The 24,483-nt window shown below is 44.3% G+C and overlaps 1 protein-coding gene across 2 annotated transcripts in view; it reads right to left on the minus strand.

The window, feature by feature from the left end:
• Nucleotides 1–24,483, minus strand: part of Fam135b (family with sequence similarity 135 member B) — a 325,309-nt gene that overhangs the window by 14,692 nt on the left and 286,134 nt on the right. For both annotated transcript variants that reach the window (XM_008838576.2, XM_008838577.1), the window contains exons 9-13: nt 24,032–24,081; nt 17,099–17,254; nt 15,865–15,938; nt 9,344–9,498; nt 1,127–3,125 (exon numbers count right to left, since the gene is read on the minus strand). In XM_008838576.2, the coding sequence (XP_008836798.1) occupies nt 1,127–3,125; nt 9,344–9,498; nt 15,865–15,938; nt 17,099–17,254; nt 24,032–24,081 (2,434 nt within the window). The remainder of the gene's footprint in view (nt 1–1,126; nt 3,126–9,343; nt 9,499–15,864; nt 15,939–17,098; nt 17,255–24,031; nt 24,082–24,483) is intronic.

Here is a 24,483-nt window from a genome sequence, read left to right on the forward strand (position 1 = left end):
AGAAGTCTTATATTTGCCTTGAGGACTCTTTTGTCTGCCTGGTTCCTTGACAACTAAGAAGATGGTCAGAGATGGGCAATTTTGGCCAGGCATCGGGCAGTCTCTGTCCACAGTGCTTTCTGTTTGCTCATTTTGTTTTGTTTTATGAGACAGAGTCTTCCTGTAGCTCCATCTGGCCTGGAACGCACAGAGATTCATCTGCCTCTGCCTCTCAAGTTTTGGGATTAAAGGTGTGTGCCACCATGCCTAGCCTGCACGTCTTAAACTGAAGACCAATGTCATGTGATAGGTACTTAACATTATTTATTAAACAAATGGTGTTTGTTCACCTAGTTGTGTTATTTCTCTAAGTGAAAATCAATATATAAACATTAACATTTGGCAAAGTAAATCAGACAAGTTATTTTAGTAAAATGATTCTACTATGTACTCAATAAAATGTATAGCTTAACCACTGAGGGCACAAAATGAATATAAACACAACCTGAGGAGAAAGCTACGTATTCTGCCATTGCAAAAAGTCCAGTGGTCTTGAGAAACAGTTTTAAAGGAGAGGTAGGAGACAAAACACGTGCACTCAAAGGCTCATAACATCATTCAAAATTGAAAAGACGGAGTCACACTGGTACGCATCAGAGAGTCCTGGTCATAATAAAAACTGAACAAAAACTTTATATCATGGTCCATAAATTTGGTTGATTAAATTATGCTACATCCATACACTGGACTACTGCAGAGGCATTAAATGATGATGTAAAATGTAGACTTAAACAGAAAGGTATTTATAATATATTATTTTAATTGGGAAAAGTGCATTCAAGAACTGTCAAAATAACCCTGCTTTTATGTAAAGTGCATATATTTATGTGGCCGATACATTTATATTACATGTTTATGTAGTAAGTTATGGAAGGGCACACACAATTTTTATGCTGGGTGGTCAGCTTATTCATCATTTTTACTTTCATAATTTTATACTATTCAGCATTTCTATGATATCCACATTATTACTTTATTTAAATGAGAAACTAACAAATGCTTCCATGCTTATGCAGTACACATGAAATCCATCACCTTTCGGGAAAATCTCCATGTCTGAGTAGCAGTGAGCCATCAGCAAGCTTACCTGAACATCCTTTCACTAACTTCTTCTAACTTGCTGGGATGAGCAGGAACAACTCCAAAGGAACCCAGAGGTTGATGAGTGATAGGAGCTGGACTTTGTTTGGAAGAGAATCCAGCCCTGGCAGGGGTCTCCTTGGGCACAGATGAGAAAGGGAGACATGTAGCCGTGCAAGACACAGACAAGTTGACAACCTCCACAGCCTTCAGGCTGTCCAGGGCAAAGGTCTCTGTGGAGGTCAGGTGGGACCCGGGGATGGAAGTGCCTCCCTTTAGCTCTTGGTTTTTTGATACTTGGGAGGCAATGGGATGAGTCACAGTAGGGCACACAGTGCCGGCTTCATGTTCCTCCTCCGGGGAGGCATTAGGTCCTCTAATCAGTGTTGTGGTACCATTCATACTTGGTGAACCACTTTGTGCACCTGTAGAATTCAGGCTGATGGCATCAATAGCTGATGCACAACTGAATTCAGGCACCTTATGGTGAGACACAGCCCTGACCTCTGAGACATTGCTGTTGGAGAGAGAGTGTTTACTGACACCCAAGCCTTTAGGTTGGCTTTTTGATGTTTCCAGGACTGTTCTATGAAAAGACCTGGTCCTAGGATTTTCAAGTGCTGTGATACCTGGGATTTTTAAGTTAAGACCTTTGGTTTCAATACCTCCTGTGTTCTCAGCCCTGGCTTCCTGACAACAGGGTCCTTGAGGTTCAAACTGGCTCCCTTTACCTTTGGAGATGTCCATGTACCCAGGGCCCTGAGGTCTGTCAGAATCTAAGACCATATCTGCAAGGGAATGGCCTGACCTGGTGTCCTGGACTCTAGAGCCACTACAAGGAGAATTGTGTCCAGGAGAAACTTTGTCCTGGCTAGAAGTTTCCAGGTCTTCAGAGACACCTCCTGGGTCCTTGGTAATTTCAGCAGCATCCTCAGGACTGCTGATTTGGGGTGCAGAGACAGACTTGGTGAGCTTGGTGAGTGCCAACTCCCGCTCCTCCTCCTCAAAAGGTAAAGAGCTGATGGAAGTGAGAGAAGCCTGGATGCCACTTGGCAGACTGGTGTTGCTCTCCGTGTGACCGCCCTCCAAAGAGTTCCTGTGGTGGGCGTGTCTTCGGACCACCTGGTGCAAGACTTCTCGATCACTGGGTAACTCCAAGACCCTGCTTCGAGCCTCGGACCAAGCAACAGAGCTTGGTTCACTCTCAATGCCTGAGTCTGATATGAGGGAGGCTGACCTCCTGATGACCCCCGGGAGCACTGACAGGTCCTCCTGCTCTTCTGCATGAGGTTCCTGAAGGGAAGGCCTGGTATCCAAAGGTTCCCTCAGAAGAGCGCTCAGAGTGTCACAGAGCTGGGCCGGAGTGAGCTTCAGGCTCAGCAGCACCTTCCCCTCCTGCTCCATCCCCCTTCCCAGAGTCCTGAACTCAGGGACAGCTGCTTGGCCTGAAGAGACGTCATTTTGCTGACACGATCCTGTTACCACTTTGCTTGGCACAGTCTTGTCGCGATCGTAGTTGTGCCCAGGGCTCCCTTCATGCTGAGCATTGAGGCCCTGTGTGGGCTTGGCTCTAGGGAAGTTCTTATTGCTAGATTTCACATCAATGTAGATCAGTGCTGGAGTCTGTCCATCATCTGGGCCTGGACTCCTCCTTGCCATGTCCACCTGTACTGGTGAATCTACTCCAACGTCAGGCCGTGGGCCAGTCCAGCCATCACTTTCAGGCATGCCTGCTTTATCCTGGAATTCACCTATGGTCAGGTAAACCTGAGTCTCTGAGCACATGTCCACATGGTTCTGTGTGGCAGAATGCTCCTCTGTCTCTGGATACCTAGTAACCTCGGCATCAGAGCCCAACTGGGGTGGTCTCAGAGTGGTTTCGGCAAGGCCTTTCCCCAAAGATGATTTTTGATTTACAAGGAGATTCTTCTCTTTCCCTTTTAGATTCATTATTGCAGAACTTGTCACTGGAACATCAAAATTAGGGTGAACACTCAAATTGTGCCCTATAATAAGAGAAAAAGTGAATTATAGTTTACCAATCAATATTTACAAGCTATCCAACTGCATAATTGCTTAAAAATAATTTGACAGCCCTCCATTTCGATTTTTCTTTGAAGGGGCATGCCCTTTAGTGCCTTGGAGGTTCTCAAGTGGTAGAAATGCTTTGTTCTTCTGGGGTCCTGACAAGTTGTGTAACCAGGAGATGCATGTTAAAACCCCCAAAGAGATTGTGCTGGTGAGAAAATGAGCTTGGGGGAGTATTGTGGCAAAAACAGGTGACTAGAGGGTTAGGAAACAGGCTGGATACTATCCATCTGACCTCTGGGGAAAGACCGGGCCTAATGCTAATGCCAGTGGTTTACCCAATCCTGTCCACAAAATAAAACCTCAATAAATACTCAAATGAACTCAAAAACTGCTCTGATTGGTAACATGGACACATGTTCCAGGACCAGGCCAAGTCCTGAGAATACAGAAATTTTCTCCATGTATTCTCCCAGGCATCAGCCTGTCGTCTTTCTCCTCTCTCTCCTCTCTGTTCTGTCTTCCTCTCTTACCTCGGTTCTCTCTCTGTCCCTCTCTCCTTCCCTCCCTCCCTCCTCCCCCCCTTCTCACCACTCCAGACTTTTGTTTGTTTGGACAAAGTGTTGATCGCTCATTGCTAATAATAAATCTTTGATCACCAGAACAGCTCCTTCCTGAATTTTGTGAGCCATCCCAGAAAACTGTTGAACCTGAGTAACATGAACCAGAAACACAGACCACCATTTGTCTCTCATGCCTGAAATGAAGTCAGTCTTACCAAAGACAAAGTCTGTAAAGCCAAAGCTGTAACTTCTGAGAGATGTGAGTGCCTGGTGTACAGTGACAGAGGAAAAAGAAAAAACCAGAAACTAGAGAAAAGTTCTCCAATCTAATGATCTTTATTTATCTATAATCTGTAATTCCTACTTAAAACTCCTACTTAAAAGATGAGTATTTTTAAATGTTTTTGATTTATTCTAATTTTATGTGTATGAGTGGTCAGAGGCAAAAGACCAGAAGAGGGTGTCTGATCCCCTAGAACTTGATTTATAGGTGGTGGTTAGCTGCCATGTGGCTGCTGGAAACCCAACCCAGGTCCTCTGCAAGAGCAACCACAGTTCTTTTTTTTAAAAAAATATTTTATTTATTATTTTTATTTTATGTGTATGAGTGTATTGTCTGCACGTATGTGAGTGCACCCGTGTCGTGCAATGCTGCGGAGGTCAGAAGAGGGCTTCGGATTTCCCTGGAACTGGAGTTACGGACGGTTCATAGCTGCCATGTGGGTGCTGGGAATCAAACCCGGGCCCGAGTCAGTGCTCTTAACGCTGAGCCTCCTCTCCAGACCCAACAACTGTGGAATCAATAGGGTTTCTCACCTTCCTCCACTATGGGATGGACTGACCCACAGGAGCCGGGAAGCCTTTCACTCATAGCTCATTACATGAACGGACAGCGCATTTGGCGAGGAGTTCTGCTCTCTTCAGAAGAAGACTATCAGGTTTGAACTCTGTGATCAGGTTCAGCTTCTAGAATCACACTGATCTTCACAGGCTAATGACAGCGATCCAAAGTATGATCTTTTATCTTAGTTTTCTTTAGCTATTTGTTACATGTTATTTGCTTCCCACATACCCACTGCATAAAGGAAATGTTGTGTTTATATTTTCTTGTACAAGTATAAATCCTCCACTGATGGACTTCTAACCTGGTTCCACTCATAGCTACTGCAAAGAGGGTAACTGGGAGCACAAATGTATAAGCCACTCTGGGAGGATTTGTAGCCCTTTGGGGATATGTCCAGACATAATTTGTGTGAGACAGGTAGCAGATACCAGGTCTGTTTTTAAGATATCTACATACTAATTTCTATAATGTTGCACCAGTTTTTACCCCTACCAGCAAAGGAGGCTACTGAGGAGAGGAAGGGGATCAGTAGGGAGTTCAGCAAGGGGGCCGAGGAGGAGAGTAGAGGGAGAGGATCAAAAATCCCCAAACACGTATGAAAATGCAGGAAACGAACCTTTACCTTTACATGCTAATTTAAAAAATTCCAAGTAAAAAGTTGAAAGCTTGCACCTGGCTTTAATAGAAGCTAAATCAATACAATTTCTTTTAGAAGTTATCATGAATTAAACAATAAAGACAATACTTGAAAACCATATGCGGTTTGATACAGGATCATCTGATAACGTCCAGTGAAATTTGCAATTGCCTGAGGGAACAAAGAGCTCTTCCTTACCTAGGTACCTGAAGACACTGAAACCACGTTCTTCTCTCTAAGAGAGCCTTGCTCAGCCTTCAGGAAGCTGGTGTTATTGGTTGCAAACTCCCTCATGTTCCTTCTACGCACGCCAGTGACACCATGTGATGACCCACTTGTTCATCTTGTGTCCCCACGGGAGGGAAGAGCTTGTGTTTTCTCTCTGCAGCACAGAGGCTAACATCATGTATACTACACATTTGATGATTTGTGTTCACAAAATGAATTGAGACAAGAACAGAAATTCAATTCAACAAAAGAAAAGTATGTTCACTGATTGCCTGCATTTTTACCTCAATGATGTTCGGACCCACAAAGAATACACTGGCATGGTTTGTGTGATAAAAAATCTCTCTACTAGACAGTGGGTTGCTTAATAAGATGGTAAATGACATCTGTTACAAGAGTCAACAAGCTTCTGTTGTGATGAGAGTTTCAGAATATTGGGAAACCAGCACAGGTACAACTAGCTCTCTTGCCAAAGTTATGTCTGCTATGGCAACGCCATGAGGAGTGGTTGTCAAGGACCAGGAGACAGGGAGGGGTGGATGCAGGGGCAGAGCATGGGGAAGTGTCAGGGTAGTGAAAGTTCTCTACAAGATCCCATGATAGTGAACACGTACCATTACATATTTGTTCAAATCCATGGACAGCACCAAGAGTGATGTTAATATATCACAGACTCAGGTGATGATGGCTTACCCAATATAGATTCATGAACTATAATATATGATGTTCCTGAGCTGAGGAATTTCATAATGTGGGGAGGGTGTGTGTGTGCAGGCCCAGGGAGGCTATGGGTTATTTCTCTATCCTATTCTTTATTCCTCTGTTGCTGGGAATATAAAAATCACTAATAAAAGAATGACATAAAAATAAGCAAAAAGTAATAAGTGCAATTTTGGCAGGATTTAGGGGGATTGAACTTTCTTGGAAAAGGAGACACTGAGCCTCAGTAGACAAGGGAATTTCTGAAGGAAAGTCAAGAGTTCTGGAGTGTCTTGTCTGACTAGGTCTTGGTGAGCCCCTGAGTGGACAGACAGTAAACAGAAGGGCACAGCACAGTCAGGGTATCTGGGATATGGAGGAACTTGCAAACCACGGGTGAATAAGAAGTGTTGACTTGTGTAAAGAGCAAGTGGTAGATTCTTGGAACAGAAAATATTGATCAGATTTGTCATTGGTCATCAAGACAGAATGCAGGAAAGATAGAAAAATGTTAACAACGTGATGACAGTTAGGTTCTTCATTATACCTGTGAAAGAATGAACAGAGAAAGCATCTAATTCAAAGAGACAGGGGCAGGGCCCACACTGATGGATGGCACCAGGTAACACCCATCGATGCTTGCTTTGCACCTGTCTTACGAAGGGCTCTGCACCACTGCTCACAATAACCATGTGGTTTAGCCTCTTTTCTTTAACTTCACACACTAATTATCAGAGAACAAACTTTTAAATGTAGCCGTTACGTCTAACTCAAATGTCTCAGGACTGGGCAAGGGCTTCTGGGAGAGGGTCTGTAATTTCTGAAACAGAGCAGGCATTCCTGTCACGATACTGAGCACAAACACACGCTATTATATAGGTGGAAATGGAACTCTGCACCCCACTTGATGCCACACTAAAAGCCTGTGCTGCACATGTGTCTGACAACCCCCTGCAATGCAAACGTGCTCAGGCCACCAAATTCTTAAGGAAAGCGGTGGTCGCTCTTCATTGCTAAGGTATTTGAACTTGGATTAAAGGGTCATCAAAGTGCTTTATGAAATAACACAGACATGAAAATCTTTGGGTTCTCAGTGGGGACAATGACAACACTACAAACAAACGTAAGTTCCTAAGACTAGAACCCAGCCCCAGCACAGTTCAAAAGCTGCAAAGAGATCATATGCTAAAATACTACTTATTTCAATAGTTAGCTTTAAATGTCAACCTAACACAATCTACACAAACTTAGAAAGTGGGTATCAATGTGTGATGGTCTACATGGTCTACTTTGGATTGGCTTATGGGTGTGTCTGAGGGGATGGTCATAAGTTAATTGGTGAGTGAAGACCCAAGCCACTGTAGGTGGTAATAATCCCCAGGCAGGGGGCCTGAACTTGTGAGTGGAGAAGTGCATCTGGGCAGAAGCAAGGGAACAACGTGCAAGCCTGCATCCACTTCTCTCTGCTCTTGGCTGTGGACATGATGTGACCAGCTGTGAGAGGCTCCCGCCTTAGCTCCCCACAATGATGGACTTTAACCTGTATGCTCAAATAAGCCCCTTTCTCTCACAAGCAGATTTTTTTAAATCAGTGTCTTTTATCACAGCACCAGACATGAAACTGGGACAGCGGGTATGAAGAACGGATGTTCTTCAAGAGCCAGCCTGGGCAAATGTCCTCAGAAAGGCCTCCCCTGCCATATCTAGTGCTGTTAGGACTCAAAGTGTGTGATATAGATGGAAAGCAGTGGATGGACAAATGAGATGCAGTTTTTCAGCTGATGCCACAGACTAAGAGAGAAAGTGAGTTGAATTAGAAAAATAAAATATATGCTAGAATCACATATGAAAAACTGAAATGTATGTTCACTAGAATACTTCTTGAAAGACTAGAGAAAACATCTACAACAAATTCTGATAGAGAAAATAATAGAGTCTGATAATTGCTTTGGGAGCCCTTAAATAATTCTTTGTAAAGTATATAACTATAAAATGTATGCATTAATGCAATCACATGCCACACACACACACACACCATGCGTTATTTAAAACCTACTTTGACTAGTTGGGTAGGCAGTCAGTATAACCTGGTACATTTTACTTGTCATACACCTGGTTTGACACTAGAGGTCAGAACACACTGGAAACCAAGTTTATGATTGAAGTTTGCAGGGTTCTTGGAAGTCGGCTAGATTTCACACATCGTACCAGTCTCGGGCTGTAGATACCAGTCTCAGGCTGTAGAATTCTGAAACAGCCATTTTGATTGATTCTATAAAATGATAGGCTCCTATGTCTGAAAGGGAATTAAAACACCTCAAGAAAGTGAAAGAGGCTGGGCTCTGGAGTTGAGAAGTTGAATGTTCTTTGCTGACACCCATACTTCCTAAGCCTCAGTTTCTTCCCCTGCAATTGCATGAGAAGATTCACAAGACAAGAGAGGAAGCACTGGGTTAAACCTCCAAAGTGAGGCTTGGCATTTTTGGTCCTAGTTGTGTCCATGGTCATATTGCCGGAGAGGACAGAAAAGGGATTTCACTTCATGTCCAGTCACTGTGGTTGGCCTACAGGTGCACTGAGAAATCGTACATCCATGCTGGATACTTGGACACACGTGGTACATACAAACATTCTATTTTCCTCCAGAAATGAATTGTTCACTCATGAATTACCATAGACATGCACCCCACTTTCAAGTCCTGGGTCTGCCTTGTGGCATAAAGCAGACACTTTTGCTATGTAGTATCAGGCCAGGTTTAGTGATCTAGAAAGACCGTAACTCAAGAAACCAACAAAGTAGAATCCAGTGCTATTAAAGTTCAGTCAGACAGGACTGCTGGTTAGGACTGAGGTAACAAAGGATCGTGTGTGTGTGAGTGTGTGTGTGTGAGTGTGTGTGTGTGAGTGTGTGAGTGTGTGTGTGTGTGTGTGTGTGTGTGTGTGTTTCCCATTCTGTATGTAAAAACATGAACACCAGGCAAAATTCTCCAGAAGGACCAGGAGGGAAGGTTCCTATAACTGCTGTCATTAGACTGATTTGTTAGTGTCACCAAAATAGTCATTCCACACAATTAACTTTACCTTAGGTGTTCTTTCCCCTCTAGGCACTAAGGAAAGAGTTATGTCATTGGCTCTCACAGCTACTGGGACGTGAATGGCCACAGCCAGCAAGCCTCAGGAAAGCCTTATTCTTGAGTCTTTCCAAAACAGCATAAGAAGACAAACCTGTCACAGGGCAATCCACATATCTGTCCTCAAAGATAACGGGCAGGGTGTTCCAGTCACCGTCAATGTCCAGGCACTCTGCGGGCAGCGGGGGCATACTGGTGAGGTACTCTGAGTTCCGGATGTCCAAAGATAGCTGGCTGTGGGTCTGTATCCTGTGGAATACATGAACAGGTGAGCATCCAGACAGCACTGGAAGCTTCCAGTAGAGTTTCTATACCATTCCTACACCAGGAAAGCATCCAGAATGTGTTTAACAGACCCCAGTGATGACCATGCACCTCTCTTCCCATCTACCTACATCAGCTCTCAAAGCCATAGTGTGCTATGCTATGGAACAGGCAGGTGATGGTGTTGGTGTGCTAGATTGAGCCTGGGTAAGATATATACCATAAGCATGATGCTAGTGGAATGCCGAAGTAATAAGTGGCTACCATTCTAAAATTTGTACTTTGGAGGGAAAAATTTAATTTCCTTATCCATTAGTCCAGCATCTCTCACTTATTCTCCTTAACATCTGGGCCATTTTTAAGATGTTCAAAAATTCAATAAAAATAAAAACATACACCTAAATTAGATTTTAAGTAAATGCTTACATAGATACTGACAGCTTTGATTAGTGTGTGAGTTCCCATAATTCAGGAAACAACCTTTTTGTTTATTCATCTCTGTGGTGGTCATAGGAAGCCTACAGTTGTTCTTCACGAACTAAACAGCCCCCACCAATGAGAACTTAATTCCAGAGTCTGAAGGAGCTACTAATTTCTAATCAAAGTTTGGGATGAAATGTGACATTTATTCCCTTCTGGAGTCCCTGCAGAAAGCAGTGAGTTCAGTTATGTTATAAAGAAAATATTAACAACTCAATCATTTTCCCCCAAGGAATAAGAGGGCCTCACGGAACTGTGAGTTTGGGAGGAGAATTGAGCTGGCGTAGCAAGCGTCTGCCTGCATCAGTTGATCTTTATGAGAAGCCTAAACTCTGAACACCCTCAGCCTTGCAGGCCATCTGCCCCTGTCGAGCAACAAGATAATGGATTAACTCTGCACAGGTCCAAAACAACTTCTCTATGCATCTGTCAGACTCAACAAAATAGGGGCAGGTTCAGTACACACATAGGGATGGTATTTATCGTATGCACATTTCACATGAATATGCACTAAATATGAGGAGACATTTTCCCTCTTATCCAAAGCTCTTGATGTTGAAACTGTGTAATTCTGAATGTTCAATTATTTGAATGTTCTTTTCTGGTTATTAAAGTAAGATTTTGTTTCTGTCAGTCTGTACTCTGTCCTGCCACTGGGTTTCTGGGTACATGATGGTATTGCTGGAAGACGATGGTCTCAGAGGAGGTGGACTGAGTAGCATCCTGATCCAACTTCATTGTGGATGGGTACCATCCATAGGCTGAAGGCCTGGATGGACTATGTATGTGCAGAGTGAATACTTCCCAGAATATCTTTTTCCCTTGCCCTTGGGCAGCAGAACTCCAGGTTCTCCAACTTAGGACCCTGGGGCTCACACCAGCACCTCTATTCTTCAGGTTCTCGGGCCTCAGCCATAAACTGAGACACCATCAGCTCCCCTGGACCTAGGGTCTTCAGGTTTGGGCTAAGCATACTCCTACTTTCTCTGGTTCTCCGGTTTGTACAAAGACTACTGTGGGCTTTGTCATTCTGAACCTAAAGTCCACTGATTCAGCTTAGGCTGGCTGCCAGCAAGCTCTAATGATCATCCTGATCCTGTCTCTTCCTCCACAGTGCATGTTACAGGCGCATGCTATCACACCTGGGTTTTTACATGGGGCCTGGGCCTCGGGATGCAGATCTTCATACTTGCATGGAAGTTGTTTTACTGAGCCATCCCCAGTCCCAGAATGAATGACTTTTACAAAGTCAAACAGGCCAGGCGTGGTGGTGCACGCCTTTAATCCCAGCATTAGGGAGGCAGAGGCAGGTGGATCTTTGTGAGTTCAAGGCCAACCTGGTCTACATAGTGAGTTCCAGGACAGCTGGAGCTAAAGGGAGACCCTGTCTCAAAAAAACAAAACAAAACAAAAAAGTCAAACAATGTTAGGATTATCAACACATGTGAAAGTTAAAGTGCTGTCTCAGCTTCCCTGTTATAGAAGTTGACACAACACTATCCACCTCTACAACTTAACATATCTATTAATTTATATGGAGGGAATTTGTTTGGTTTACTGCTCAAATAAAATAGTATTCAGAACATAGCCACAATAAATAGGCATTTTTTGAATGAAGGAATCGCCTAAGGACCAGCTAAAGTTCAGGAATGAGCTTAATGTCATCTATGTGTATCATAAGCTACAGAATCGGGAAATAAAGTATATGTGGTTTGAAATGCTAAGGCCTAACTTCATTTTCAGTTTAAAGGTATGAGCCAATTGAAATTATTATAAATCAGAATTATTTCTGTGGTCCATAGGCCCCATATGGGCTCGCCTCTCCCGCCCCTCTGCTCTCTCCATCCCAGCTATTCAGGCAGTTTTGTAGCTGCTCAAACTGGATGTTCCCAAGTCAGTCCAAACATTAAAGAAGTTATTCCCTCTGCCTAAGGAAATGTCTACCACATCATTACTATAGCTTCAGAGAGAGGCTAAGTGTCATGTCTTGAGAAAGATTTTATCTCATTACTTTATCAAAATGAGTCCCTATCTCATGCAGTTTTGTCTTGAGGTCAGGTGAGGGTGACTTGAAGAAATGGGGCATATCTCTCTCCACTTCGTCATTTCAACTTTTACATTTGATACTTGTGTGGTTAATGAAACTAAATTACTTTATTAGTTTCCTTTCCTGTTGCTAGGACAAAATACCCTGTCAAAAGCTACTGAAGGGAGAAAGATTTGTTTGGCTTACAATTCTAGGCTACACTCTATCACTGTGGGAAAGTCAATGTAGTAGTGGCTTGAAGCTACTAGTCACATAACATCCACAGTCCAGAGCAGAGAGTAATGAATGAATGCATGCTAGCAACCAGCTGGCTTTCTCCAGTTTCATACAAGGCAGGCTTTACTGCCAAGAAATGACGTTCCCCACAGTAGTTGGGAGTTCTCTCCTCAATTTGTGCAATCAGGGTACTCCCCTGTGACATACCCACAGGCCAACCTAATCTAGACCATTTCCCATAAAGACTGCTTTCCCAGGTGACTCAAAATTGTGTCACACTGACAATAAAAACCAAATATCACAACTCTTCCCTAGTCAGCCTGGCACACATCACGTCATTTTATGTCATTATCTTCTATCCCTATTGCAAAGTCCTGCACTAATCACAATATAAAATATAGTCCGACTTTGAAAGTCCCGAGAGGCTTTGAAAATTCAAAGTCTACAAAAGTCTAAAGTCTCTTAACAGTGATCTCCTATAAAGTCCAAAACAGGTTAGATAATTCCATCATACAACTGCGCAGAATAAATATCCTTATTCTAAAAAGGCAACAATTTTGGTTTAGCATGAAACAATCATATCAAAACAAGACCAGAATCTAGCAGGGCAAGCACCAAATTTTACATCTCCCCATTCAGCATCTGGTGCTTATAATGTCATCACCTGGGCTCTGAAAGGCTTGGGTAGCCCTGCTCCCATGGTTGCTGGCAGCACAAACAGATTCTCTTGTGTGCTTGGGCCAGGTCCCCTCAAGGCCTGCAGCATCCCTTGGCAGATATCCCACGGTCCTGGCAGCTCCAGTATCCTGGAGTTTCCATCGCAACTTAGCCTTCACATTGACAACGTCACACAGTGGTCTCCCAGCACCTCTCCTCAGGGATTTCAACCCCAGCCCTGCCACACAGCGCCTGGCCTTGGCTGCTCTCCATGACCTCAAACTTGCATCTTTCATGTCCTCCAGACCAGGACTCCATGGAAGAGACCACTAACGTCTGCTGCCAGGTGGACTAGCACGGCGTGCTTGGACCACATCTCTGCTTCGCCATGATGACCCTCCGGGACACTTCCCTACTGTCCCAAAGCAGAACTCCGGGATTCTCCTCGTTGGTTAGAGACGCTTTGTTACCTTCATTATCTTTGTTTAAAGCTTTAAGTATTCCACACACCTTTCCTTAGTCAAATAAACCTTTAAATTGACTAGTTCTCAAGACATGATCAGAAGAAAGCCAGTTACTGACCAAAATATCCCACAAATAGCCCCTATTTCAGTCACGCATTAGTCCTTACTGGACTCTGAAACGTCATGTGCTGGGTGTCCTTCTGTGCTTCTTCTCTCTGTTTTCCTGTCTTTCCAGCTCTCACCACAACATCCCATTAAGCTCTGCTTGCAGCATCAATAGCTTATCTGACCCAAAGTTCCAAACTCCTTCCCATCCCTCCTACAAAACAGTTCCAAAGGCCCGAAAGCTACGCAGTTAGGTTCTCACCGCAGAGGCCCCGCTTCTCAGCACCAGTCTGTGCTATTCCCCTTCTTGATGCTGTGATAAAATATCTTGATAAAATCAGCCAGAGGAAGAAAGGATTTATTTGGCTTACAATCCCAGTATACACCCATCGTTGTGGGAAAGTCGAGATGTCAGGGACTTGAAACAACTGTCACACCACATCCACAGTCAAAAGCAGAGACCTCTAAATCAGTGCATGCATGCTAGTGTTCAGCTGGCCTTCTGAACTCTTATAGGATCGGATCCTCTGCTCAAGGAGTGACGTTATCACAGGGGTGAATCTTCCCACTTCAACTATCTTAATCAAGATAAGCCCCCAGACATGCCCACAGGCCAACCGAAACTAGGCAATCTCTTCTTAATGCCCCCTTCCTATATGGTTCTAAATTGCACCAGTTTCAAAACCAACCATCCTAACCAGCTCCAGTGGAGAGTAAACTGACAACAGAGAATTAATTTCTCAGGGAATGGCTCACTGCACACCACTGGAGGGAGGAACAGGCTCTCTTCAATTCAGGTTGTTTAAACCTTGTCCCATTAGTACTTGGCACATGTGGCTAGAAAACTTGGAATTCCATGTACACTGCTCAAGGAGAGTGTGATAATTAATTCCCATCATCAATTCCACTGGGTTTAGAATCACTTAGGTGATACACCTCTGGGCATGTCTGTGAGAAGTTTTTCAAAGTTCAGCTAAAGAGTGATGTTCTACCCTGGGTGTAGTACCATCAGTAGGTTGGGGATCTCAGACTGTACAGGGAAATGAGAATTCAGGGTGAGCATCAGCATCTATTACTCGGCTTCCTGACTGTTAATGCAATGTGACCAGTTACCTCAAACTCCTGCCTCTGTGCCTGCCCTTCCAAGGTGACCTATAACCTGTCAGTCTGTGAGTCAAAACAAATCATTTGTTAAGGTGGTTTTCTTTGGTATTTCATCACAGTGGTGAGAACAGTAACTAATACAGAGAACAGTGACCTCTGTGGCTTTCACCACCACATGTGATCACACTTGTCGGAAACACAGCCATGGCTTAAACATTGTACAAACTTTAAGCGTTCTCTACTAGTGTGATGACCTGCAGAAGTTGTTGTTTTACCCTGATTTGCCATGTTTTGTTAAAAGACCCTCAAAGTTATATTTATATTTAACAGAGTTCTTCCAATGCTAGTTTTAGAAAGCATGTCACCCAGTTCCAGCTGAATTCTAGAATGAATGAATGAATGGATGAGTGAATGAATGAATGAATGAATGAGCTGGTAGAAGACTCCAGTGATGTCTAAGCAAGTTACCTTCACAAGCAGATACATTTTCGTTGGTACCCTGTTTGCTTGGAACCCAAGAGCAAACTATAAATGTCCCTGTTCTTTGTGAGCAAAATGGAAGCTGGCCGGAAACAGGAAGCAGATCCATGAAAGCGAAGACTCCAGGTCTGCCGTGTGCAGCTCACAAATCCCGCCTGCCTCTCCTGCTGGATATGCCATGGACTCCCAAACAGGACTGCACTAAGCTTTGGTTCTTGAGGCAAATGTACTGTTCAAAACCAAGACGAAACCCTTGGACTTGTGTGGTGAGGACCAAGACATTTTGTAAAGGACTCAAGGGCGCCTGGGAGGTGGGATGACCCATTTTTCCATCACACCTCTAACTTCCCTGAATATTTTTCCATTTTCTAGAAGAAGGCTCATCAGCCCTGCCAATCAGAAGCTCGGGCTGAACTATTCTTCTGAACACATGCTTTAACTACTGCAGCACTGGGCTTTTCTAAGACGGGCTGTGGCCACTCCACCTGCTTCTGTTGTGCAGTGGACTCAGCACAGAGGACTCTAGAGACATAGGATGTCTTGATTTTGTGTGTAGAACCAGAATGATGTGCAACAAAAGAAAGCTTTGGCTGTCGACCATGTTTGCCAGCCATGACTCCTGCCTCTGCGGTGTGTGTAACCGTTTTGCTTGCACAGGATTGCACACTGAGCTGCAGTGGGGAGCGTGCTATTGGTCTCACAGCAAGAAAGGAAAAGAAAGGGATGTCAGAACCAATGGAGCCGAGTCCCCTGGGAGGCCGTTTTACAGGGAGAAGCACTTGCACAATTTATACTTACAAGTTCTCCTGAAAGGTCAAGACTGCAAGTTTTTGGTGCTCCGTGTAAAAGAATGCTTCAGAAAACCTTCGCACCTAAGGGATAACAATGTTTACAAACACCTCAATTCTGAAGGTCGGTATGACCTCGGGTTTCCAAACTTGAGAGTTGAGTACGGCGTTTTAATAGAGGAAAGCTCTGTCCACATCTGGAGGGTTTCCACTCTCTAGGGCTGCCTACACTCTTTCAGAGCTCTTAACCCAAACAGTTTAGTGTGTGCTTATAAATCCACTTCTTTATTGCTTTCTAGAATTTCTACATTTAGATTTTTAAATTTTTACTTTATGCATATGAATGCGTTGTCTATATTATGTAAGTGCACCATGTGCAGGCCTGGTGTCCAGAGAGACCAGAAGAGGGTGCTAGCTCCCCTGGAACTGGAATTATGGACAGTTGTTAGCCAACCTATGGGTCCTCAGAACCAAACCTGGGTCCTATGCAAGAACAGATAGTGCTCTTAACCATTGAGCCGTCTCTCCAGCCCCTGTATTTAGGTTTTTATTCTTTTTACTGGAATGTGAGATCTTTTCAAACTGTCATAAATAAATGCACAACATACTGAACTTCCAAGGCCAGACACGTGTCTGTTACGCACCTTGTGGACTCCGCTCCTCAGGTACTTGTTCTTCTCGCTGTAATGTGAAGACCTACATCATTCCATATGCATTAATAGCTACGCATTCATTCCTAAGCTGATGGCAAAGAAATACTCTATGGGTGCTGTCTTACATTGAAAACATTTTTTTTTGGCCAGACACGTGTCTGTTACGCACCTTGTGGACTCCGCTCCTCAGGTACTTGTTCTTCTCGCTGTAATGTGAAGACCTACATCATTCCATATGCATTAATAGCTACGCATTCATTCCTAAGCTGATGGCAAAGAAATACTCTATGGGTGCTGTCTTACATTGAAAACATTTTTTTTCTAAGTACTTTTTGAGTAATTTGTAACAGTCCTTTTGATAAGCTCTTCTATCATCAGACATAGATAAAGTGGGTGTTTTCTGAATGACAGAGCAGAGATCTGGTTGGCTAAATGAGTTTATGACATCACACTGATTGTTCACAATTACCTAGGACCACTATTCAAATCTATAGATTGAGACACTCCCGTACTTATTTTGTTCATTGAACTAACTCTTTAAAACTTCCTCATGAGAGTAAATGCATTCAGCTAGATTTGGTTACAACTTACCCTCAAGGTATGATGCTCCTGAGTGAGGTAAGTGGTCACTTGGGAGTTCAGAGTCACTGTGTCCAGGAATTGGGTCCACAGAGCCATCAGATGGGAGGCCAGCCAAGCAAGGTCCTTGCTGATCTGCTCAGCGATCTTCTCTGGGTTGTTCAGCATCTGGAAAAGTAAAAAAGCTATTCATGAAATGTGTCTTTGGGACACTTATTCCCTCTTCAGTTGATTATAGAAATGGCTTCAGGTAACGTTAGAGAGGCTGCTAATTAAGCCAGGGGGGGACTTTCCTCTGCATGCCGACACATGGACCTCTGTAACTATACATGACAGACTTGGAGGGCATTCTGTAGCAGGTGAGGGAGGGGCTTGGCCTGCTAACAAGTCAGCAAACTTGGCTGAGTGCTGACAGTGCTTGGCTGAGAGTCACAGGTGAGCTCTCCAAAGTAAGGCTCAGCTACCTACCTTGACCACTCCCACCACCGTGGTCATCTGGGCTTTAACCACATTCACTCCCTTGTGTCCCTCGCTCTTTGCTCCTTGCTTGTTCTGTGTGACAGGGTGTGCTATACTCTGGGAAGCCAAATAGTAATGTATGCCATCCTGGACAAAACTCTTGTTTCTCTAGTGGCTATGTACTTAAACATAATACACTTTCAAACTACTGTGAAAGATATGTATTTTGAGTGTCATGGGCAGTGGAAGGCTTCCAAGGAAGGGGTGCCCGCACTGCGTCTTCAAGGTGAGCAGGCATTTTGAGCAGTCTTGGTCCTTGAACAAACTGCTCTTTTCAATGCTTTTCCATCTCAGTTGCACATTAGAATCACCGAGAGGCATCTGTCCATCTATCCACAGAAGTCTGGGCCCATCTCGGAACTCTGAGGTGCAGCCCAGACACTAAGAATTTGAAATGCCTCCCACGTCATCCTAACGTGCACTTCAGGGTTGTAACCATTGCTTGACCCCTGAGTCCTACCTTTGTGTGTGTTTTGGATATGAAGTGACCCTCACAAGCTCATGTGCTAAATATTTAGTTCTTAGCTAGTAACATTATTCTGACAGGCGATGTGAAATAAGTTAACAGTGGTAAGACCCAGCTGAAGGAAGCAGAGTCATGCCTTTGAAGGTTAATCCTGGTCTCTGTTGGACCCTCTTTCTTGTGGTGTTTCTTGGTCACCACGATGTGAACACCCTCTACCACAATACTGCAGATTATCAAGGTACTGGGGCTCAACGCAGGCCAGAATTATAGGCTAAAACCTCTCAAAACGTGGCCCAGAATAAATATTTTCTCCTTTGTTTTTCTCAGATATTTGTCACAACAGCAAGAATCTCTGACTAACAGATTACATGTTCTCATCTTTGATAGAATCCCTCCCATTCACACATACATGAGAACAGAAACGCATGTACATGTGTATACTCAGACACCCATGGTATCTACTGCTGTTTCAGAAAGGTTACAGTCCATCACAGTGGGGAAGTCAAGGCAGTACGCATCGAGGCAGATGGCCACATTGCACCTACTATCAGAAAACACAGAGGGATGGATGTGTGGTCCTGTTCAGCTTGCAGGTCCTGTCCACATCGAGATGGGTCGTCCCACATCAATCAGTCAAGACCATCTCTCACAGACGTTCTCAGAGGCAAACCTTAGTAAAGGCAATGCCTCACAGATGTGCCCGGAGATATGCCTTCTAGGTGTCAAGTTGATACTTAATACGGTCGCATGGGCCTGTCACTTGACTCTATCACATACTCCTTTCTGAATACGTATGTGTGTGTGTGTGTGTGTGTGTGTGTGTGTGTGTGTGTGTGTCGTCCCACATCAATCAGTCAAGACCATCTCTCACAGACGTTCTCAGAGGCAAACCTTAGTAAAGGCAGTGCCTCACAGATGTGCCCGGAGGTGTGCCTTCTAGGTGTCAAGTTGATACTTAATACGGTTGCATGGGCCTGTCACTTGACTCTATCACATACTCCTTTCTGAATACGTGTGTGTGTGTGTGTGTGTGTGTGTGTGTGTGTGTGTGTGTGACTAACATTAGATATATGAGAACTGAGGGTTGCAAGACTCTATAGAGAAATCTAATTACTTAAACCCAACCAAAGAATCAGTGCCATTGTTACCAACCCTATTTACAGATGGGGTAACATGGCACTAGGAAACTAATATGTCCAGGTGGCACGATCACAAACTCATGAACCATGTGGGGTCTTCGGCCTACACATTCACTTAGGAGCCCCCACCCTCAAACCCAAGCTTGGGACCCTCACAGACTTTGTCCACAGCAGTGGACAGCAGCAGATGTACACACCCACCTACTACATGACTGGGAATCAACGGGGGCTGGGATAAGAGAAAGTTCAAACGTTTCAGAGAAGATTTTGCCCATTCAATGAAATGAAGGTCTTGTCCCGAGTTCAGTTTGTTGCTCTGGGGAAATGTTTTCTTCCTGATGCTAAACAGAGATTTCTTGGATTTTTTTTTTAATTTTTAAAAATGATTTATTTAATAACAACATACTTAGAAGAAGCATATCATTACAACACAATTGACATATTCAATAACGGTTTCCTGAGGTAGGATGCATCTCTTTCAAAATTGGCTGTAAATTTTTAGGTTTACAGTTGAATTATTACAGTTATACAATATTGTACTCAGTATAAAGGATTTTTCTTCTGCAAATATTTATCAAATTCATAGTACGTTTTGCTGACAGTATCAAGGGCTCAGCCTCTTCACTGCTCCATGAAGGGAGAAGAATGACATACACTGTGACACTTCACTAAGCAGTGAGCAGAACAGAGAGCTTCAACATGAGAAGCTGTGATCCCAGGGGCTCTCAGATCCTGGCCTCTCACAGGGCTCTCTTCAGAGGGAACATGGCAGACTGGTGGGGATTACGTTAGTAATAAAATGTGGATGACAACAGTACAAAGGCCCTGGGGTTAAGAGTCCAGTTTCATCCCAGAGAATTGCTGAAACGCAGGGCGTGTTAGAGGGAAGAAGCACATGAGGGACAGCTGGGAGGGCATCACATGACTATGTGGTATTGCCTTCCGTGCTAAGCAATCAGACTCATCCTATGGGTAATCACAACCACCAGAGTCTGAATCAGGACAGAGCTGTGAGTTTGTGGATGGCCATGATTACTGAAACACTTCTATATGAGATGCTCTGTCAAGCAAAATGTTCTACATCGCTGTCCCACAGGAGCATGCAGTTACAAAAGATGCCCCAGGAGATACAGCAATCCTGTGATGTGGTGCTGGATGTGGGTGTGGATGGGAGGCTCTTTGTGCTGGGGAAGGTCATAGGAGGGCCAAGGGCATGGCTGCCAAGACCCAATACTCCTCAGGACTGATGTTTTTCAATACAGCCAGGATAGTGAGGAAAGTTATACTGCCCATGGGAGGCCCAGGCCCAGCAGGGAGAAACCCTGGGCTCAGCCTCATGAATGGCAGGGCTGGGCAGAGAGGCAGCGAAGGCTTCCTGAATGTCCACCAGAGGGCATCATCACACATGCATTTTAAGGTGACAGACATTTCTTGGAAATTTATTAAAGAATCTCCTGCTCTACTACATACCAAATGAATCAGAACTATACAAGATCTCCATATATTCCTTAAACACATCAAATTGGAGAAATTAGGTATTTGGAGACATAGAGAGGTGTTGTTCAAACCACTTGCCTGTTGCTGAGTTCTGTACCACTGGCAGGCTCTCTATAATCCAAGTTCTCAGATGCCCTGCAGAGTTAGTCCTGGACTTCCATGAGATTGGCTGGACCAGGAAGAAAGAGCTAACAGTGGCCTCGATGATACATTACTGTGTTCAGCAAGGCGGTAGAGAGAACTCCGGGATTCACACTTAATAACTGATTTCTTCTACTTATCATTTGAAAGCAAGAGGAAAGGTGTGTGTGTGTGTGTGTGTGTGTGTGTGTGTGTGTGTGTGTGTATATGTATCGTCCTTCTGGCACCCTGTCATGCTCTCTGCCTCCATGAGCTCAAGGCCAGCTCCTCCATAGCAGGGTCTTGGGGAATCTTCTCTTTTGATAGGGGCTCCCCTTGGGCCACCAGCCTCCTGGGATGCTTCCAGACTTAAATGAAAACCCTCAGTGTCCGTCCGTCTTTCTGGCACCCTGTCCTGCTCTCTGCCTCCATGAACTCAAGGCCGGCTCCTCCGTAGCAGGGTCTTGGGGAATCTTCTCTTTTGATAGGGGCCACCAGCCTCCTGGGATGCTTCCAGACTTAAATGAAAACCCTCAGTGATGGTTAATTTCATTGTTCAACCTGATGAACTCTAGAATCATCTGGAAAACAGATCTCTGGATATGCCTGTGCGGGGCTATTTTGCTCAAGTAAACTGAGGCTGAAATATCTCTCCTACCCCCTGCCAGACATTGTGGATGGGATCCTGGACTATGGAGGAAGTCAATCCTACAACAGCATTCCATCACTCTGCTTCCGGGGGATGTGGTGTGATTGCTGCCTTGAGCTCCAGCGTCCATGACTTCCCCAGCATGATGGATGGTATAAAGCCTCCTGTAACTGTGAGCCAGAACAAACCCATTCTCCTTCCAGGTGTTTGGATAGAGTATTTTATCACAGTAACAGGGAAATCACCTAAGACTCTCTCTTACAAGAGGCTTGGCCAAAGCCAACAAATGGAGGAAACAGAACAAAGCCCACAGACCGTGCTGTGGACAACCTAGTTATTACTTCTTGCTAGGAAGAAGCAGCTCTGGGAAACACTATTGAGAACTGAGCATTTCCCCAAGAGTTTACAGGGACAAGTAGAGAACAATATTTATATTTTAGAGAAATCTGTATTTCTTCAAAAAATTGTCAGCAAAACAAACAAGGAGCATTACTTTCCAGTGTGACTCTGCAAGTGTCCCAAGACCCTTCCCAGCCTTGAGAAGGAGCATGCTCCCCTTTCTGATGAACTTGTACAGGAAGGACCTCAGCACCTCCTCGGCCTGAGCTACTGCCCAGCTTTCCTGCCTGATACCTGCATTTGGCTTCCATGTTCCCCAGGCTACAGCATCACTAGTAAATGTGCTCAGGTGTGATTTGGGCATCGCTTCACTCTGCTGTTACCTCGCTTGCATGGCCCTTCCGTCCATGGTGTCTGAGACCCCTCTTCCCTCCTTCATGAAACCTTCACGTCCCAGCCAGAACCAGGCCCTCCCCGCTGCCCTGCTCCATTAACCCTTGCTCATACTTCCTAGTTCCAACACCTACTCTATAGCTAGATTCTGCCTCATCACAGAAAAAAAAATACAGTTCCTCACCAGGCTGCAAGTCCTGGGTGGGCTTTTCCGTGTTTGTATGTACAAGTGTCTGTGGTGGTAAGTGAACTGTGAACTGTGCATAAGAGAAACCTAGTAAACATTTGTAGGCTTCTCACACCAAGTAAAGATGTATCAGAAGCCCCTCCTCCCATCCCCTCCTGCTGGAGATCGATGGTTCTCCAATGCCTTAATCACCTGAACTGGCCCAGCCCTCCACCATCCACAGTGTCCAGGCTGGGATGAACACATAGCTGCTGCTCATTTCTTGCCATGAGGTGGCAATGTTTGACTTCTAACCAGACTACCAGTCTGTGGCATCACTTGAGAGGGTTACTACAGAGCCACTCCACTGCAACCAGCCTTCAAGAGAAGCTAGGGAACAGAGCAATGCTCACCCCTTCACCCTCCCACCTTGACCTTCATGCCTCTGCATCCCCTATACAACAAAATTCTGCAGGAAATGTGGTTACAAAATGAATCCTGTGGCAACAGCAGAAATGCTAAATTTAGGAGGTCACAGACATGCATACATACACACATACACATACATACACACATACACATACATATACATACACACATTTATGCATATATACACACAGACATACATGCATGCATATACAAATATACATACACACATATACACACACATGCACACATACATACAAATACAAAGACATACACACCTATATACAGATACACACATACATACAAAAACAAGCACACAAACACACACACATATGCATATACACAAATACACATAGATATACAGATACAAACACACATATGTGATTTCCCTCTCTTACCCACACTACTAGATACACAAACATCCTGTGAATTTGTAAGTCACAACAGTGTGTGTCTGAAACATACTTTGTAAGCACAAGCTTGGCAAGTGCATACTGTTGGCTTTGCAAAGCTACAACCAGGTCCCCGCCATAAGGTCGACACGGTTTTTCCTGTTATACAGGACTTGAGTCATCCTTCTCCAGCTAAAATCTAAAAAGTGAGAAGAGCACACTCTTTCTTTTAGAACCCGTGGGAAAGCTGGTCCTCTTGCTTCCCAGCTTTTAGTTGTGTGCTTGCTTGCTTTGCAGACTATTACAGACCCACGACTAGCTTCACTGCGAACAGTCCCTTGGGCCTTCGGGCCATCTGGACTGATAGTTTATGTTTCCAGGGATCTGGAGATACCTTGTCTTGTTCTGTGGGTTGAAGCCATCAGCCCTTTCACTTGAGTGTGCACAGTGTCCAATGCATGACCTCTTAGCATTAGCAGACTCTATGCATACATCATACCAACACTGTCATTTCTGAACCCACCTCCTTAGAACAGCCATGAAGCCCAGTTGCATCTTTTCAAACCATGACTAGCTTTCCTTACTGTCAGTCAGCTTTCTCAAGGTGGCCTCAGACCCTTTCTTTGTTTATGGAATAGAAGCCTCTCCTCCCTTCCTCAGGGAGAAAGACTTGATGGTCCCACCCAAGGTCACAGTTGGTGCCTGTGGGTCTGAGTCTACTCTTTCTCTTTGGGAAAACTTGTGACTTCAGTGACTGGCATGCTGTGTGGCAGGCAGAACTGGCTTAGTCCAGTACTGTAATTTCCATCCTTCAGACTCAGGGTCAGCACTGTAATTACCTGTAACTCTGAGCACAGCTGAGAAAGTGTTTCTTCCACGGCCAGGGCCTCTGGAAAGGAAGAACAGAGATATACAATTAAAGAGGTAGCAGTGAAATGCTATCATTACTAACCAAAAGAAAACGTCTACATTTCAAGCTCTAAATATTAAAATCAGAGACAAACAGAACTCCACAGGAATGTCCCAATACGTGATCTAACTGCCTAGAGGGAGAGGCCTGTAAGAGAATCAACCTCATTGAGGATGGTGGATTGTGGCATGCATGTGGATTAAGTGCTAGATAAGATCAATGTGGACTCCTGATTGCAATTAAGTGAGACGATTGACCCCTCAATTCATATAGCAATTTGTTTTCCCAAAATGTTTCTTTTTTTAATCTGTGCTTTTTCAGATGGCTGTACAGATGAGTATACACACACACACACACACACACACACACACACACACACAC

This window comes from Nannospalax galili, unplaced genomic scaffold (genome assembly GCF_000622305.1).
Source record: "Nannospalax galili isolate Female #2095 unplaced genomic scaffold, S.galili_v1.0 scaffold919, whole genome shotgun sequence".
Classification (NCBI taxonomy): Eukaryota; Metazoa; Chordata; class Mammalia; order Rodentia; family Spalacidae; genus Nannospalax; species Nannospalax galili.